The 18,405-nt window shown below is 41.3% G+C and overlaps 1 protein-coding gene across 1 annotated transcript in view; it reads right to left on the reverse strand.

The window, feature by feature from the left end:
* Nucleotides 1–18,405, reverse strand: part of LOC118398434 (MAM domain-containing glycosylphosphatidylinositol anchor protein 2-like) — a 352,144-nt gene that overhangs the window by 30,149 nt on the left and 303,590 nt on the right. The window contains exons 13-14 of the mRNA XM_052470749.1: nt 13,557–13,577; nt 7,143–7,298 (exon numbers count right to left, since the gene is read on the reverse strand). Of these exons, the coding sequence (XP_052326709.1) occupies nt 7,143–7,298; nt 13,557–13,577 (177 nt within the window). The remainder of the gene's footprint in view (nt 1–7,142; nt 7,299–13,556; nt 13,578–18,405) is intronic.

The following is an 18,405-nucleotide window of genomic DNA, read 5'->3' on the forward strand; positions in this document are numbered from 1 at the left end:
CAGCAAACCTTCTTGCCACAGCTCGCATTGATGTGCCATCCTGGATGAGCTGCACTACCTGAGCCACTTGTGTGGGTTGTAGACTCTGTCTCATGCTACCACTAGAGTGAAAGCACCGCCAGCATTAAAAAGTGACCAAAACATCAGCCAAGAAGCATAGGAACATAGAAGTGGTCTGTGGTTGCCACCTCCAGAACCACTCCTTTATTTGGGGTGTCTTGCTAATTGCCTATTATTTCCACCTGTTGTCTATTCCATTTGCACAACAGCATGTGAAATTTATTGTCATCAGTGTTGCTTCCTAAGTGGACAGTTTGATTTCACAGAAGTGTGATTGACTTGGAATTACATTGTGTTGTTTAAGTGTTCCCTTTATTTTTTTGAACAGTGTATACATTTTTGAAGTTGGATATGTGTACCTAACGCTAACAAAAGTAGATACTTGGACATAAATAACGGACATTATCAAAAAAATCAAGCATTTATTGTGGAACTGCGATTCCTGGGAGTGCATTCTGATGAAGATCATCAAAGGTAAGGAAATATTTGTCATGTAATTTCAGGTTTCTGTTGACTCCAACATGGCGGCTAATTTGATTAATTTTCTGAGCGCCGTCTCAGATTATTGCATGGTTTGCTTTTTCCGTAAAGTTTATTTGAAATCTGACAGAGCGGTTGCATTATTAAGGAGAGGTATATCTATAATTCCATGTGTATAACTTGTATTATCATCTACATTTATCGATTTGGCTATGCAAAATCACTGGTTGTTTTTATAACGAGTAAACATTATGCGCCAATGTAAACTCAGATTTTTTATATAAATATGAACTTTATCAAACAAAACATACATGTATTGTGTAACATGAAGTCCTATGAGTGTCATCTGATGAAGACTATCAAAGGTTAGTGATTAATTTGATCTCTATTTGTGCTTTTTGTGACTCCTCTCTTTGGCTGGAAAAATGGCTGTTTTTCTGTGGCTTGGTGGTGACCTAACATAATCGTTTGTGGTGCTTTCGCCGTAAAGCCTATTTGAAATCGGACACTGTGGTGGGACTAACAACAAGATCACCTTTAAAACGGTATAAGATACACGTATGCTTGAGGAATTTTAATTATGAGATTTCTGTTGTTTTGAATTTTGCATCCTGCACTTTCTGTTGTCATATCATCCCGTTAACGGGATTTCAGCCCTAAGAAGTTCATAATGGGATGGAAATCCTTTTGAGTTACATATCCTTAGAAAAAGCTTATATTAGCATAACAAGGTTGTTGGTTGAAGTTTAATGTCAGGCCTATTCATAATTTACTCAAGTGTAAGGCTATTTTTCTGTATTGCAAACGGTTTAATCCAAACTTTTACTTTTTAAAAGAGACTCATGCTAGTTCTTCCGATCTATCTTTTTGAAAAATCAATGGGGTAATGATATCTGGAAGTCATATGGCAACAACCACTCTGCAGGTGTAGCAGTTTTAAGAGGTGCATTTAAAGGGAAGGTCATCAGTCGTAAGACTCACCACTCTGGACGTTGGTTAATTTTAACAGTAAATTTCAACAGTGAAATGTTTTTTATTAGGGAATATTTATGCATCCAACAACAAACAAAACAACAGGATATTATTTCAAGAATTTGAAGAAGAAATTAATAGAGTTATAGTTGTATTTCAGGATATCAAAATGATCTTATTTGGAGATTTTAATTCTGTATCTAATGTGATGCTTGACAGATATCCCCCCTCCTAACAGATCCAGCATAGTTAATCCTGAGTTTAATAACCTATGTCTTGGTCTTGGATTAGTCAATATTTGGAGATCTAAATATCCTGATAAAAAAGAAATCACTTGGAGTAACAAGGACATGTCCAGACAGTCAAGAATTGACATCTGGTTGATTTCTAATTCATTAGATAATTCTGTTGTCAAGGTATCAATTGAACCATCAATTCTTACGGATCATAAAGTTATATTCTTATCTTTAAATATTAATGGATCTGAAGTTAAACCGAATCGGAGTTATTAGAAACTCAATAGTAGACTGTTGGAAGATGATCATTTCAAGATGGATGCCAAAGATATTATACAAGACAATTGGAGGAAAGCCCAACTATTTAAGTCTTACGGGATATATTGGGAATTAATGAAGTATGAAATAAGACAAACAGCCACGAAGAGAGGTAAATAAATTGCTGAACTTAAAAGATTGAGGGAAGATAAACTTGTTAAGGAAATACTTTCTCTAATCTCTATGGAGGGAGGACCTTGATGAAGAAGGAAAGGCTCAGTTATTCTCTTTACAACTAGAAATGGACCGAATGTATGAAGAAAGAGCAAAAGGGACATTTGTAACATCAAGAAGGAGATGGTTGGAGGAAGGGACAAAAAGAAAATACTTTTACAATTTAGAAAGAAGAAATTCTGAATTTACATCTATTCATAAGCTCAATATACAGTGGGGCATATTTAGTCAGACACCAATTGTGAAAGTTCTCCCACTTAAAAAGATGAGAGAGGCCTGTAATTTCCCTCATAGGTACACTTCAACTATGACAAACAAATGAGAAATATAATCCAGAAAATCACATTGTAGGATTTTTAATGAATTTATTTGCAAATTATGGTGGAAAATGTGTTTTGGTCACCTACAAACAAGCAAGATTTCTGGCTCTCACAGACCTGTAACTTCTTCTTTAAGAGGCTCCTCTGTCCTCCACTCGTTACCTGTATTAATGGCACCTGTTTGAACTTGTTATCAGTATACAAGACACCTGTCCACAACCTCAAACAGTCACACTCCAAACTCCACTATGGCCAAGACCAAAGAGCTGTCAAAGGACACCAGAAACAAAATTGTAGACCTGCACCAGGCTGGGAAGACTGAATCTGCAATAGGTAAGCAGCTTGGTTTGAAGAAATCAACTGTGGGAGCAATTATTAGGAAATGGAAGACATACAAGACCACTGATAATCTCCCTCGATCTGGAGCTGCACGCAAGATCTCACCCCGTGGGGTCAAAATGATCACAAGAAGGGTGAGCAAAAATCCCAGAACCACACGGGGGGACCTAGTGAATGACCTGCAGAGAGCTGGGACCAAAGTAACAAAGCCTACCATCAGTAACACACTACACCGCCAGGGACTCAAATCCTGCAGTGCCAGACGTGTCCCCCTGCTTAAGCCAGTACATGTCCAGGGCCGTCTGAAGTTTGCTAGAGAGCATTTGGATGATCCAGAAGAAGATTGGGAGAATGTCATATGGTCAGATGAAAACAAAATAGGGATCTTAGGTTTTTGGTAAAAACTCAACTTGTCGTGTTTGGAGGACAAAGAACACCATACCTACTGTGAAGCATGGGTGTGGAAACATCATGCTTTGGGGCTATTTTTCTGCAAAGGGACCAGAACGACTGATCCGTGTAAAGGAAAGAATGAATGGGGCCATGTATCGTGAGATTTTGAGTGAAAACCTCCTTCCATCAGCAAGGGCATTGAAGATGAAACGTGGCTGGGTCTTTCAGCATGACAATGATCCCAAACACACCGCCCGGGCAATGAAGGAGTGGCTTCGTAAGAAGCATTTCAAGGTCCTGGAGTGGCCTAGCCAGTCTCCAGATCTCAACCCCATAGAAAATCTTTGGAGGGAGTTGAAAGTCCGTGTTGCACAGCAACATCCCCAAAACATCACTGCTCTAGAGGAGATCTGCATGGAGGAATGGGCCAAAATACCAGCAACAGTGTGTGAAAACCTTGTGAAGACTTACAGAAAACGTTTGACCCCTGTCATTGCCAACAAAGGGTATTTAACAAAGTATTGAGATAAACTTTTGTTATTGAACAAATACTTATTTTCCACCATAATTTGCAAATAAATTCATTAAAAATCCTACAATGTGATTTTCTGGATTTTTTTTCTCATTTTGTCTGTCATAGTTGAAATCTGCCAGAGAGCATTGGAACATTGCACCTTTATAACAAAACCGTTTGATATTGCCAATAATTTCAAGACTTATTTCACTAGTAAAATGGAAAAACTCAGAAGTGAATGACAACATTGAACAGTGAACAATCATATTTTTGAATGAAATCTAATAATGAAAGAGAAGGATTTATGTTTTAAATTTGGTCAATTTCATGAGGGAGAGGTGGAAAAACTATTGTTCTAATAAGCCACTAGGTATAGATAAACTTGATGGGAAACTATTGTTCTAATAAGCCACTAGGTACAGATAACCTTGATGGGAAACTATTGTTCTAATAAGCCACTAGGTATAGATAACCTTGATGGGAAACTATTGTTCTAATAAGCCACTAGGTATAGATAACCTTGATGGGAAACTAATTGTTCTAATAAGCCACTAGGTATAGATAACCTTGATGGGAAACTATTGTTCTAATAAGCCACTAGGTATAGATAACCTTGATGGGAAACTATTGTTCTAATAAGCCACTAGGTACAGATAACCTTGATGGGAAACTATTGTTCTAATAAGCCACTAGGTACAGATAACCTTGATGGGAAACTATTGTTCTAATAAGCCACTAGGTATAGATAACCTTGATGGGAAACTATTGTTCTAATAAGCCACTAGGTACAGATAACCTTGATGGGAAACTATTGTTCTAATAAGCCACTAGGTACAGATAACCTTGATGGGAAACTATTGAGAAGGGTAGCAGACTGTATTGCCAGCCCTTTTTGATACATCTTTAACCAAAGCCTAAAGGAGGGTGTGTACACAGGCGTGTACACACCCTCAAAACAAAACAAAACAGCCTAAAAAAATTGTCAAGCACCCTTTGCTGGCTCTAACAACCGCCCAATCAGTTTGCTGCCTGTTGTTAGTAAACTGATGCAGAGGATTGTGTTTGGATGTTGATTAATGCAGCCCCCCCCCCCTGCACCTCTCTTATTCAGAGGTGTTGGGTTAAATGCAAAATAAAACATTTCAGTTGAAGGTATTTAGTTGTACAACTGACTTTCTCTTTCTTTATTTCAAACTGTGCTCCTTCCAAAAAGTTATTTAACCTGTATACGTTTTACAGGCTTGTTTTGTTTCTGAGTTCTCAGTCGTCTTGTACGTCGTGGCATACTGCATACTTCATACTTTTCAATAAACAGTATGGGCTAAATAGTATGTAGTACGATTAGTACACAGTATGCAGTTTAAGTAAGTAGTCGGCAAGCCAGAATTCGGACATGGCCGGGGTGAAACTCTGGGGTGCCAGTTTCAAAGATATGGAAAAATACTGTAGCCGGACTTGCTTTAGATGTACTTTTGTGCACTGTGATCATTTTCCTGACCTGTCAATATGATTTCCTTCTTGTGGATTTTCTAAATGGATAGCGGAGAAAGTTTCATGAGCGCGGCGGTGCCTTCAAGACACCATGAGATCAGTTTTTCCTTGGAGATCCTCCATGGCCGACTTACCTTTTCTTTTATGGGGGAAATATTATTTGAATGCGCAAAGACTGTAAACTGAACTGAATCAACTAAAATGAATTGAAAAGGGGAAAAGAAAGAAGAGACTTTTCATTCCAGTTTTGGGGTGCGTCTCGACTAAACGTGGGTAGCCTTAACCAAAACTAAAAGGTCATTTAAGGTTACTGGGTCATTGATGAGGATTATGGAATATTTATGTTTATAAAATGTAGACATTGAAAATATGTTATTCGTGGGGGGGGTTATTCTTATTATTTCTGAAGCATATTATTTGCGTTGAGAAAATGGTTTGTGCTGGGTTTATTGGAATGCATATTATTGAATTGACAGATCACCTACTATGTTCCCATAGTTTTTTCTTGCTGTAAACCCCCTTAAATAGTATATTAAACATGATTGCTATAATGTAACAAGCCCTCAATATCCTATAATCCTTAATGAAAAAACAATGTGACATCCATGCAGCTCGTACTGAAAGAACATTTCCACTAAAGACCTATTTTCTCTCTAGTAAGATTAACCAGACACAAACCAGAGGGCAGAGAGGACAGACGAGATGGTCATGTCTCAATGTAGGAGAATCAGCAGTGAAACTAACCTCACACGGTGCAAGTCTCATTCCAGAGCCCATCTCCAGTCCCACTTTGGGGCAGGGGAATGTAGCTTGGACGGAGAACAAACTTTCCAACCCTCCAGTCAAAATCAAATAGAATTTCTTCTTCTGTTGAATTTGACATAAGATAATTGCAGCCCCTTAGGAATGGTGGGCCGGTAATGAAATGCTGGACAGTTTTATCCCATTAGAGTGATTAAAGCCAATACATTATTTACAACTTCAGCTGCTGTTGCTCCTAGAGCTGTCTTCTGCCTCTGCTGCATCCAATAAAGACTAGATTACTGCTCACTCTCCCTCAGGACTGACACACACAGGCCAACTAGCACAATTTCTCACAGTGTGTGTGTGTGTGTGTGACTGAGTAGTGTGACGTATGTCTAGTGTCAGATAGATCGAGTCACCATGGTTGACCGGTGTGTGTGTGTGTGTGTGTGTGTGTGTGTGTGTGTGGTTCTCCTTCAGGTCATCCTTGATTGGCCGTGCCAGCAGTAAATGACCTCCTAATTCTAAATTACATTATTAGACTCAATCTGTCCTTCACTATCACCAGTGGGAGGCCTTTTATTCATTTATTTGTTCTTTCTTCCAATCTCTTTTTGTTCTCTCAGTTTTTGTGAAGCAGCCACTCACAGAAACTATTCTCTCCATCACTAAAGAAAGTTACATACTTTTGTTGTCTTGTAGTTAGTCTTTTTTCTGCTCTTCCAAGAACATCTATGAGTACCATGAAAATGAGAGTGCTGAAGGTTGCTTGTTGCATGTTCCATTGTGTTGATATTGACCCATGTGTAGTGGGTTGTGAGTACAGCATCTGTGCTGAGTGGAATACTAGGGCCAAGACTAAAATAAGATTTCTAAAAGATCACATAGAAAGACAACCGCTCCAATACGCTGACGCTAACCAATTGCAAATAATTGTAAATAACGCTAGCTAGTTAAGCTGGCTAATGTAGCTAAATGTGGGGCAAAACAATTACCTTATGACCTTCTTTGTTGCATTGAAGATTCCCAAACACATTGCACCTAAGATCCCAATGACATCAAAACAATACCTAGCTGTCTCTTCCTTCCTGGTTGGCTCACCCTGTTTGGATCCGCTGCGGTCGTCGCTAGGCCCAGTGTTGGGCGTGTACTTGGTGTCACGGGTGGCTGCACTGTGTCTCGTCCAATCAAAGTCGTCATTCTTGTCCTGCGTGAACATGCAGATGGGCTCCTCTTCGAAGCTGCAGTGGAACTCTCCTGAAGCACGGGACAAACAAAAAAAACCCACTGCTGTAGTCATCATAGAAATATAAATACTAGAACCTCAACATATGTCTATGGTTTTAAAGTCTTAGATGAACGCTGCAGTAACTCTCGTGAAACACAGACAGAGAAACACTGTTATAGTCATAACACTGTCAAAATGTAGACATAAAAAATGTTTAACTAGATAGAACCTCCTCATGGTATCTCTATGGCTATAGTAGATCAAATCAAATTGTATTAGTCACATACGCCGAATACAACAGGTGTAGACTTTACTGTGAAATGCTTACTTACGAGCCCTTTCTCAACATTGCAGAGATAAAAAGTAAGACGAATATTTTCTAAATTAAAAAGGAAATAGAAACACAATAAAATAACCATGATGACATTGGCTACTGAACCATGAATGAATGGCGCTGGTACATTCTATAAATGGGACCTGCTGTTGTATTCTTGTGTTGTTCATGTGAATAAACACATGGGTCAATGGGTACTATTATGCATGTCTACCAATGAGAGAAGTAAAGCTGAGTTCAGCCAATGGATGGATTCAGATAGCTGACCATGAATCAATCTAGTGGATCATGATTGACTGCTATGAATGTCTTCAGAAAGCTGACCATGAATCAATCTAGTGGACCATGCTTGACTGCTATACAATGCATTCTATAAGAGGACATACTGTTGAAGTTAATCATGATAAAAATCAACACGGGTCGATGCATGTGTTTCAAACAATGAGAGAGCTCTTAGCCTCGCAAAGCCACCTGATCCCGCAATCTTACATTAAACATTGCACTGATATCTGTGCAGCGTTTAATGTAAGCTCGCGGGATCAGGTAGCTTTGCGAGGCTAAGAGCTACGGCTTGAGGAATGTAATCTCTGACCATGAACAACACTATTGAGCCATGAATGGTGGCAGTGCATTATATACTGTAAGTTGAAATGCTGTTGTACTACTGTTGAAAAACGCATAGGTTGTGAATCAAGTGTGGCAATGGGAAGGCCTTCAGAGGTTACTGTGAGGTAACCCCAATGGTATTCTCAAAGAGATTTGGCCGTCATCTCAAGTTTGAGAACACACACACATGGGAGCAGGAAGGCTGACAGGCATACACACACACACACACACACACACACACACACACACACACACACACACACACACACACACACACACACACACACACACACACACACACACACACACACACACACACACACACACACACACACACACACACACACACACACACACACACACACACACTTAAGAGAGCCCATTAAATACATGTTCTAAGCCGAAAACACTATCATCTCGCAGACATTCATATATAACTCATTATTATAATGGCGCCGGAGGAGATACTGCCGTTTTACAGGGTCCTAACCAATTGTGCTATTTTGTGTGTTTTTTCACATTGTTTGCAACTTTCTTTGAACATAATGTTTCTACTACCGTCTCTTATGACCGGAAATAGCTTCTGGATGTCAGAACAGCGATTACTCACCTCGAACTGGACAAAGATTCTTTCTTTAATGATTCTGATGAGAAGGATATATTGTTGTTCCCGGACCAGGCCCAAATCCTCGTCATTCGCATGAGGAGAAGACAGAGATACAACAAACCAACAAGCTCCTGAATGGCGCAGCAGTGTAAGGCACTGCATCTCAGTGCAAGAGGGGTCACTACAGTCCCTGGTTCGAATCTAGGCTTTATCACATTCGGCCGTGATTGGGAATCCCATAGGGAGGCGCACAATTGGCCCAGCGTCATCTGGGTTTGGCCGGGGTAGGCCGTCATTGTAAATAAGAATTTGTTCTTAACTGACTTGCCTAGCTAAATTAAGGTTAAATATATAAAAATACAGGGGTGGCAGATCCGGGTCCTTTGTGAGAATTTGTTGGCAAGTGGGTAACCTGCCTCTACCATCTGGATGAGCTCTGTTCGAGACTATCCTACTAACGGGACATTAAAACCTGTAATATTTCATGTTGTGTCTGGACGACGACATGGATAATATATGGTTTTCCATGCACCGGTAAGACGAGGTGTGGTGGTGTGTGTCTATTTGTCAGTAACAGCTGGTGGAAAATGTCTAATATTAAGGAAGTCTCAAGGTTTTGCTCACCTGAGGTAGAGGTCCTCATGATAAGCTGTAGACCACACTATCTACCAAGAGAGCTGTCATCTATATTTTTCATAGCTGTCGATTTACCATCAGAAACCAATGCTGGCACTAAGACAGCACTCAACGAGCTGTATAAAGCCATAAGCAAAGAAGAAAATCCTCATCCATAAGTGGCGCTCCTAGTGGCCGGGGACTTTAATGCAGGAAAACTTAAATCCATTTTACCTCATTTCTACCAGCATGTCACGTGCAACCAGAGGAAAAAACTCTAGACCACCTTTACGCCACACACATAGATGCATACAAAGCTCTTCCTCGCCCTCCCTTTGGCAAATCTGACCATGATTGTATCCTGCTGATTCCTGCTTACGAGCAAAAACTAATGCAGGAAGTACCAGTGACTCGCTCAATACGAAAGTGGTCAGATGACGTGGATACTAAACTACAGGACTGTTTTGCTAGCATTGAGGGGTATGCCACCTCAGTCACTGGCTTCATCAATAAGTGCATCAATGACGTCATCCCCACAGTGACCGGATGTACATGTCCCAACCAGAATTAAAGGCAACATCCGCACCAAACTAAATACTATAGCTGTCACATTCAAGGAGCGGGACACTAATCCAGACACTTAAGAAATCACTCTATGCCCTCAAACGAACCATCAAACAGGCAAATCGTCAATATTGACTAAGACTAAATCTTACTATACCGACTGACTCTTGTCAGATGTGGCAGGGCTTGCAAACTATTACAGACTACAAAGGTAAACCCCACAATGAGCTTCCCAGTGACGCGAGACTACCAAACAGGCTAAATGCCTTTTATGCTTGCTTCTAGGCAAGCAACACTGATGAATGCATGAGAGCACCAGCTGTTCCAGAGAACTTTGTGATCACGCTCTCCATAGCTGATGTGAGCAAGACCTTTAAACACGTCAACTTTCACAAGGCCACGGGGCCAGACTGTTAACCAGGATGTGTACTCAGAGCATGCGCAGACCAACATGCAAGTTTCATCACTGACATTTTCAACCTCTACCTAACCGAGTCTGTAATACCAACATGTTTAAAGCAGACCACCATAGTCCCTGTGCCCAACAACGGCAAGGTAACCTGCCTAAATGACTACCGTCCCATAGCACTCACATTGGTAGCCATTAAGTGCTTTGAAAGGCGGGTCATGGCTCACATCCACACCATCACCCCGGAAATCTTAGAATCACTCCAATTCACATACCACCCCAACAGATCCACAGATGATGCAATCTCCATTGTACTCCACACTGCCCTTTCCCACATGGACAAAATGAACACCTATGTGAGAATGCTTTTTATTGACGACATTTCAGCATTCAACACCATAGTGCCCACAAAGCTCATCACTAAGCTTAGGACCCCGGGACTAAACATCTCCCTCTGCAACTGGATCCTGGACTTCCTGATGGGCCACCTTCAGGTGGCAAGGGTAGGCAACAACACATCTGCCACGCTCATCCTCAACACGGTGGCCCCACGGGGGTGCGTGCTTCGTCCCATCCTGTACTCCCTGTTCACTCACTCACTAACACCATCATTAAGTTTGCTGACAACACAACAGTGGTAGGCGTGATCACCGACAACGATGAGACTGCCTGTAGCGAGGAGGTCAGAGACCTCTCCAACATGACCAAGACAAAGGAGCTGATTGCTGACTACAGGAAACGGAGGGCCAAACAGGCCCCCATTCACATTGACGGGGCTGTAGTGAAGTGGGTCGAGAGCTTCAAGTTCCTTGGTGTCTACATCACCAGCAAACTATCATGGTCCAAACATACCCAAGACAGTTGTGAAGTGGGCACGACAATGCCCATTCCCCTTCAGGAGACTGAAAAGATTTGACATGGGTCCTCAGACCCAAGTCATAGACTGTTCTCTCTGCTACCGCACGGCAAGCGGTATCGGAGCGCCAAGTCTCGGACCAAAAGGCTCCTTAACAGCTTCTACCCCCATGTAATAAGACTGCTGAACAATTAATCAAATGGCCACCTTGACTATTTGCATTGCTGTTAATTATCAATACATAGTCACTTTACCCCTACCTACATGTTCATATTACCTCGACTAACCTGTACCCCGGCACATTGACTCTCTACCGGTACCCCCTGTATATAGCCTCGTTATAGTTATTTTATTGTATTTCTTTAGTTTATTTAGTAAATATTTTCTTAACAATAAAAAAAAATGCATTGCTGGTGAAGGGCTTGTAAGTAAGCATTTCACTGTAAGGTCTACTACACCTGTTGTATTCAGCTGTTGTATTCAGAGACAAATACAATTTTATTTTATATGGAACAATATAATATGACATCAATACCATATAATCAGAAGAGATTTAGAAATAGAACTGTCCTCAAAGGGTGGGTAAAAAAACAGCATTTAGATTCTGGATACAGGAGCGTGTGATAAATATTCATTGATTTATTAAAAGGTAGCTGGGAGCAGTTTGGAGTGGCGACCTCGGTGGAGGCAGGAGCTCGAGGCTTTACACGCGTAGTGGAGAGAAGATGAGGAGGAGAGGGGGAGCGATTGAGAGAGAGAGGCACGAGAGAAAAAGGGAGAGCGAGACACACACACACACACACACACACACACACACAGAGAGAGAGAGTGAGTGTGGCCCAGCTAAGACAGCCAGAAAGAGAGAGATGGGCCTCAGCTCTTGACTCCTCTCCCCTCCAGCCTTCATGCAGATCTAAATGGGGTTCTGGCCCCTAGAGTCTTGCTGGTAATGTCAATCCACTGTAAGCTAAGCTAAATGGACCTGGGCCTTACTGGAGATAGAAGGGGATTAGGAGAGGAGGAGTGTGTGTGTGTGTGTGTGTGTGGGGGGGGGTGATGAGGTGAGGTGACGAGATGGAAAATGGGGAGGAGGACAAGGAGGGGGTATGGAGGGGAGGAGTGTGGGGGGAGGGGGGTGATGAGATGGAAAATGGGGAGGAGGACAAGGGGAGGATCAGCAAGGAGGAGGTGTACAGATCAGATGTACAGTTTAGATAAGATTGGCTGCGATCTATAGGGGGTTTGATAATGATGCTGGTAATGATTATATTTGTATGTGGTAACAGCTGCTAACCCAACACATGAACACAGCACAGTACACTTCGGCAAATGAGTGCTTGTGAAGTAGGAAGTAGTAAATGTGGAGTTTTCCTGTTATAAGATACTGTAGCGGGAATGTACACAGCACCTGATTATCACATAATGTGTGAACATTGGAGAGAACACATGAAATGCATTATTAACAAGCACTATACACATGCATGCATGCACACACACACACACACCCTTCACCCCATGCCCACATATACACACACTGAAAATGACTCTCTCTCCTTCACACATTGTTCCTACAGAATATTAGGCAGCTCTTCCCAGGGTAGTTACAGTGGATCTCCAAAAGTATTGGGGCAGTGATAGATTTGTGTAATTTTAGCTCTGTACTCCAGCACTTTGGATTTGAAATGACTATGAGGTTAAAGTGTAGACGGTACAAATCATACCCCCAAAACATGTTAACCTCTTGCCACTACAACAGGGCACAAAATAATCTGAAACACAACCAAAACAAATGCATCCAACAATGGTGTAGATCCACAAACTTGATGTAGTCGTTGCGTACTATGAATACGGGACCTATTACTTCACTTTTTACTACTTTAATACACATACAGTATAAGTGAATTTGTCCCAATACTTTTTGTCCCCTAAAATGTGGGACTACATACAAAAAGCTCTGTAATTTCAGTTCACCCGATATGAATGGAAATACCCACAAATTAAAGCTGGCAGTCTGCACTTCGACTTCCTAGTCATTGTATCATTCTGCATCGAAAGTGCTGGAGTACAAAGCCAAAACAAACAAAAAAATGGTCACTGTCTCAATACTTTTTGGAGCTCACTGTATATGGAAAACTACAGTAGAACTACTCCACAGGACTCTCCACAACCAACAAGTCTCCATGTTGCTCTCAGAGCTGCCTCGTTCAGGTCAGAGGAATGTTCCTCACAATGTTCAGAAACATGCTGTGTTTCTGTGATGTGTCAGACTAAATGAATAAATAAAGCTGTTACTTACTCAGGTGAGGGTTGACAGGAGCTGAAAAACAAAATAGCAGGAGGAGAGGGAGAGAAAGCCATTAGTAAACAATACAATAGTGTTCCATCATTTAAACAGCACTTTGCTGACAATGGTTTGTGTTTTGCCGTTGATGTGTGCTGACTCACAATAGATCACAATGTCATAGTACACAAACAGTGTGTAACTTAATTATTAACAGAAAGATGTAATGACTGAAAATAAGAAGCATCTGGTAAACTTCGAAGTCTGTTTCCTGATGGCCATCTTCTCAACTTCTACATTCTCTCAGAGTACAATTCGCTGTAGAGTTTCAATCCCCCATTGGAAGTGGAAATGTTAATCAACTTTAAAATGTAATAACTGATAGAGAAATCATCCCCAGTGCAGCATGCACAATCATTATCAGAGTTAAGGATGGGAAGGGATCCAATAAAAAATTAAAGACATTTGAAATAAAAGAGGATACTGTACAAATCTGAAATCTGTCCGCACGACACACACACACACACACACACACACACACACACACACACACACACACACACACACACACACACACACACACACACACACACACACACACACACAACTTCCCCCCTCTTTGCTATCTCTATCTACTGTGTGAGATTGGGATTACTAAGAATAGCCCGACCACATTAATGAGCTTATAAATAAAACAGATTATCACTATTACCCTTTACTTGCCTTGCTGATGTCCTTAACCAAGGTGACTTCCACTTCCACAAGCGCCCTAACTTAATTAAGGCACAGAATGTGAAATGACGAGGAAAAACGTAAGGCCTTGTATAACTTTTAACTAGGGCCTAGAGTTTTTCCTGGTCAAATAGACAGGAAAACACAACCCTATAAATTATCTCCGGCAACCCACTGGTGACCTGTCTATCATACCATCCTCATCACTACAGTTACATAAACACGAGAAGAACTACTGCGGTGAAATTCCACGTAAAAATGGTTGCTCCAGTCCAGTACAGTGTTCCTCTATTAAAATCCCTGTCAGGGTCATTATGCATTCCACCTGCCTCTTCTCTGCCCGGCTTCTTCAACATTACTCATTGATCATTTCAGAGGGTTTAGCTCCGTGGCAAACACAGAAACGTCAAGGGTAAAAAACACGGTTTGTTTCAATATAAACCAGTTAGCCGTGCAGTAAATGTTTTGCGGAGTCAATACAATTTAAGCTGTCAGGAAGATGCATGACGTTTTAATGATAAATTCCTGTCCCTGTGAATAGATGTGATACATCAGCTTAACCGCACAACTGTGTCACCTTTACCAATGTTAGGTTCTAAATGAACCAAGTAAAAACTCACGGACGATTAGTAGAGCTCAAACTAAGTTTATTCACCCACTGGGTCATAACGGCTGCATAAGACAAAGACATGGTTCCACCAACCCCAGTATACATACCCCAATTTGTGTGTGGTGTCCTCCTTCCCTCTAAACATTACATCTTTATGGCTAGGCAGGAAGTTAAGCGATGTGGGCAATAAACTGTTCCTTCTCCCGTAATGTGACCTGACCTGACCTGGGCCCCCATTCTTCACTAAACCACCTCTCTCTCTCCACCCTTATCAGTGACTGCAACCATGTGATTGGCTTTCCTTTATTCAGTACGTTCCAAGCTTAATGGCCTCCTCTATGCACATTCCTCTTACAGATAACCATTTACTTCTGGTGTAGAAACCTGACTATGGGACTCATTATTTCAAGTTTAGGAGTCAGAACCCATCACCGACAATGATTTATGGAACACAGCTACGAATTGATTTGAATCCACTCGATTAAAACAAGCAACAACAAATCATCCCCACAAAGAAAGCATGTGTAAAGGAATATTGATTAAGAACCCAGTCGGGTCTCTTATACACTGGGGAAAACTGAAAGGCCTGAGCGAACGTTATAGAATATGTAATAGAACACATTTTTTTCTGACTCGTTGTTGCAATTTAGCTACAAGGACAGCTGTTTCTCAATCCATAACAATAAAAGGGAGAAGAAAGACAGGAAATAAGAGACGGTGGAACAGAGGAAAGAGGAGAGGAAGGGGGAGGGAGAGGATGATGGACTATAACTAAAAATGCCTGAAGTTGGAAAGAGGAGGGGGGAGGAAAGAGAAGAGGAACAGAGAGGGGGGAAAAAGACAATAGACAAGAGGAGAGGATGATAAGAGAGGAGAAGAAAGGAGAAGAGAGGAGAGGACAGAAGAGGAGGGAATAAAAGCAAGAAGGACAGTTTTAATCTTTCTGGAAAGTTTCACACATCACCATCACTGTAGCATGATGTACTACAGTGCTCATAAAGCCAAACACACGACCAAACGTAAAGGTAATTATTTTATAAAGAACACTCCCCTCTCTTTCCCCCTTTCTCTCCACACTACCCTTCCCCCTATCTTTACCCCTTTCCCACTCTACCTCTTTTTCAGGCCTTGCTTATGAAAATATGCTTCGTTTGACTGTTATTTTACTTGCAACCTCTGAGTCACACAGCCTCAGTTTAAATGAATGTGTGGTTCAGTCATATCTCCCCCCTCTGCCCTTCAACACCTTCACCCAAAAGCGCACACACACACAAGCGCACACACATACACGAAAATGACTGTTCATCTGGTTAAGGAGTTGGGGGATGTGTTCTAGATCATCCTCTCAGCCAATCAGGGCTGTGTATGTAAATATCTTCAAATTTGTTTCCTCATGCCCACACGTTTAGACTGAGCATTTCAAGGGCCAAAGGAAGGTCAGGTTAATAAATGATGACAAATATGTTTTGGAGTTATTTTCATTAAATAAACACACGCAGTAATGATTTAAAAATAACATGACAAGACTGCATGGGGTCTTTAAGAATATATTTCCATCTCTATCTCGTACAGTAATTGTTTTTTGAAAATGAAAAGTGAACCGAGTTGGCCTATGACAAGACGAAATAGGCCTAATGAAAATGAGCACAGCATGCTTAAAAATAATTTGGTCTGATTGTCCAGGTTTAGACGGTGAAGGGAAATGAAGACTCAAGTTTTTAAATGAGTCTTTTCACACCAATGACAAGACAGTCCATCTCTGTAAACAAGACGCTGTAGTTGCCAAACAATAAGTTGTGAATGTCCCATCAAAGACATTGTGTTCATTGTAGCATAGTCATTTGAGGTGCCTTCTTGAGCACTATAGGCTGGAAATTGTGTCATACTATGTGAACTATGGGGGCTAAAGAGCTTCCAGGCAAGCTGTGAACCCCTTTCTAAATGGTACTTGTGTGCATTTCATCATTGATTCAATCAATAATCAAATTAGTTGGGGATAGTGCTTATGAGTATATTCTTCGCTTGTACACTTGCAGGTACACTTCTTAGCAATGTCTTGTACAAATGTCCCTTACTGAGTCGGTATACTCTAATGCATTACTAGACTAACTAGATTTGACAATCTGCTGGAGTTCTAGAAATAAGTGGAAGCTTGGTATGTGATTACAGTTAGTGTGTCCCAAATGGCACCCTATTCACTATATAGTGCACTACTTTTGACCAGAGCCCAGCCCTGGTCAACCCAATACGGAAAAGTAATATATAGCCCTATATGGTCTTATATATCCAAGAAGTGATTTAAAAATGTATTATTATACATTTAAGACCCATATATAAATGTGACAAACAGTGCATTCGGAAAGTATTCAGACCCCCTTGACTTTTCCACATTTTGTTTTGCGTTACAGCCTTATTCTAAAATGGATTACATAGTTTTCCCCCCTCATCAAAATTAACAGGATACCCCATAATGACAAAACAAACACAGGTTTTTAGAAATGTTTGCACATTTATTAAAGATAAAACACTGAAATAACACATTTACATAGATATTCAGACCCTTTACTCAGTACTTGTTGAAGCAGTCGTGAGTCTTCTTGGGTATGACGCTACAAGCTTTGCACACCTGTATTTGGAGAGTTTCTCCCATCCTGAGAGCTCTGGATTAGGTTGTCATCAAAGATCCCTCTATACTTTGCTCTGTTCATCTTTCCCTCAATCCTGACTAGTCTCCCAGTCCCTGCCACTGAAGAACATCCCCATAGCATGATGCTGCCACCACCATGCCTCATCGTAGGGATCGTATTGGCCAGGTGATCAGTGGTGCTTGGTTTCCTCCAGACGTGACGCTTGGCATTCACGCCAAAGAGTTCAATCTTGGTTTCATCAGACCAGATCATTTAGTTTCTCATGGTCTGAGAGTCTTTTAGGTGCCTCTTGGCAAACTCCAAGCGGGCTGTCATGTGGCTTTTACTGAGGAGTGGATTCTGTCTGGCCACTCTAAAATAAAGGCCTGATTGGTGGAGTGCTACAGAGATGGCTGTCCTTCTGGAAGGTTCTCCCATCTCTACAGAGGAACTATGGAGCTCTGTCAGAGTGACCATCGGGTTTCTGGTCACCTCCCTTACTAAGGACTTTCTCCCCCGATTGCTCAGTTTGGCCGGGGAGCCATCTCTAGGAAGAGTCTTGGTGGTTCCAAACTTCTTCCGTGGAGGCTACTGTGTTCTTGGTGAACTTCAATGCTGCAGAAATGTTTTGGTACCCTTCCCCAGATCTGTTCCTCGACACAATCCTGTCTCGGAGCTCTACGGACAATTCCTTTGACCTCATGGCTTGGTTTTTGCTCTGACATGCACTGTCAAGTGTGGGAACTTACATATACAGGTGTGTGCCTTTTTTCTACTTTGTGCATGACACAAGTAATTTTTCCAACAATTGTTTCCAGACAGATTAGTTCACTTATAATTCACTGTATCACAATTCCAGTGGGTCAGAAGTTTACAAACACCGAGTTGAATGTGC

The sequence above is a fragment of the Oncorhynchus keta genome, chromosome 19 (assembly GCF_023373465.1).
Source record: "Oncorhynchus keta strain PuntledgeMale-10-30-2019 chromosome 19, Oket_V2, whole genome shotgun sequence".
Lineage (NCBI taxonomy): Eukaryota > Metazoa > Chordata > Actinopteri > Salmoniformes > Salmonidae > Oncorhynchus > Oncorhynchus keta.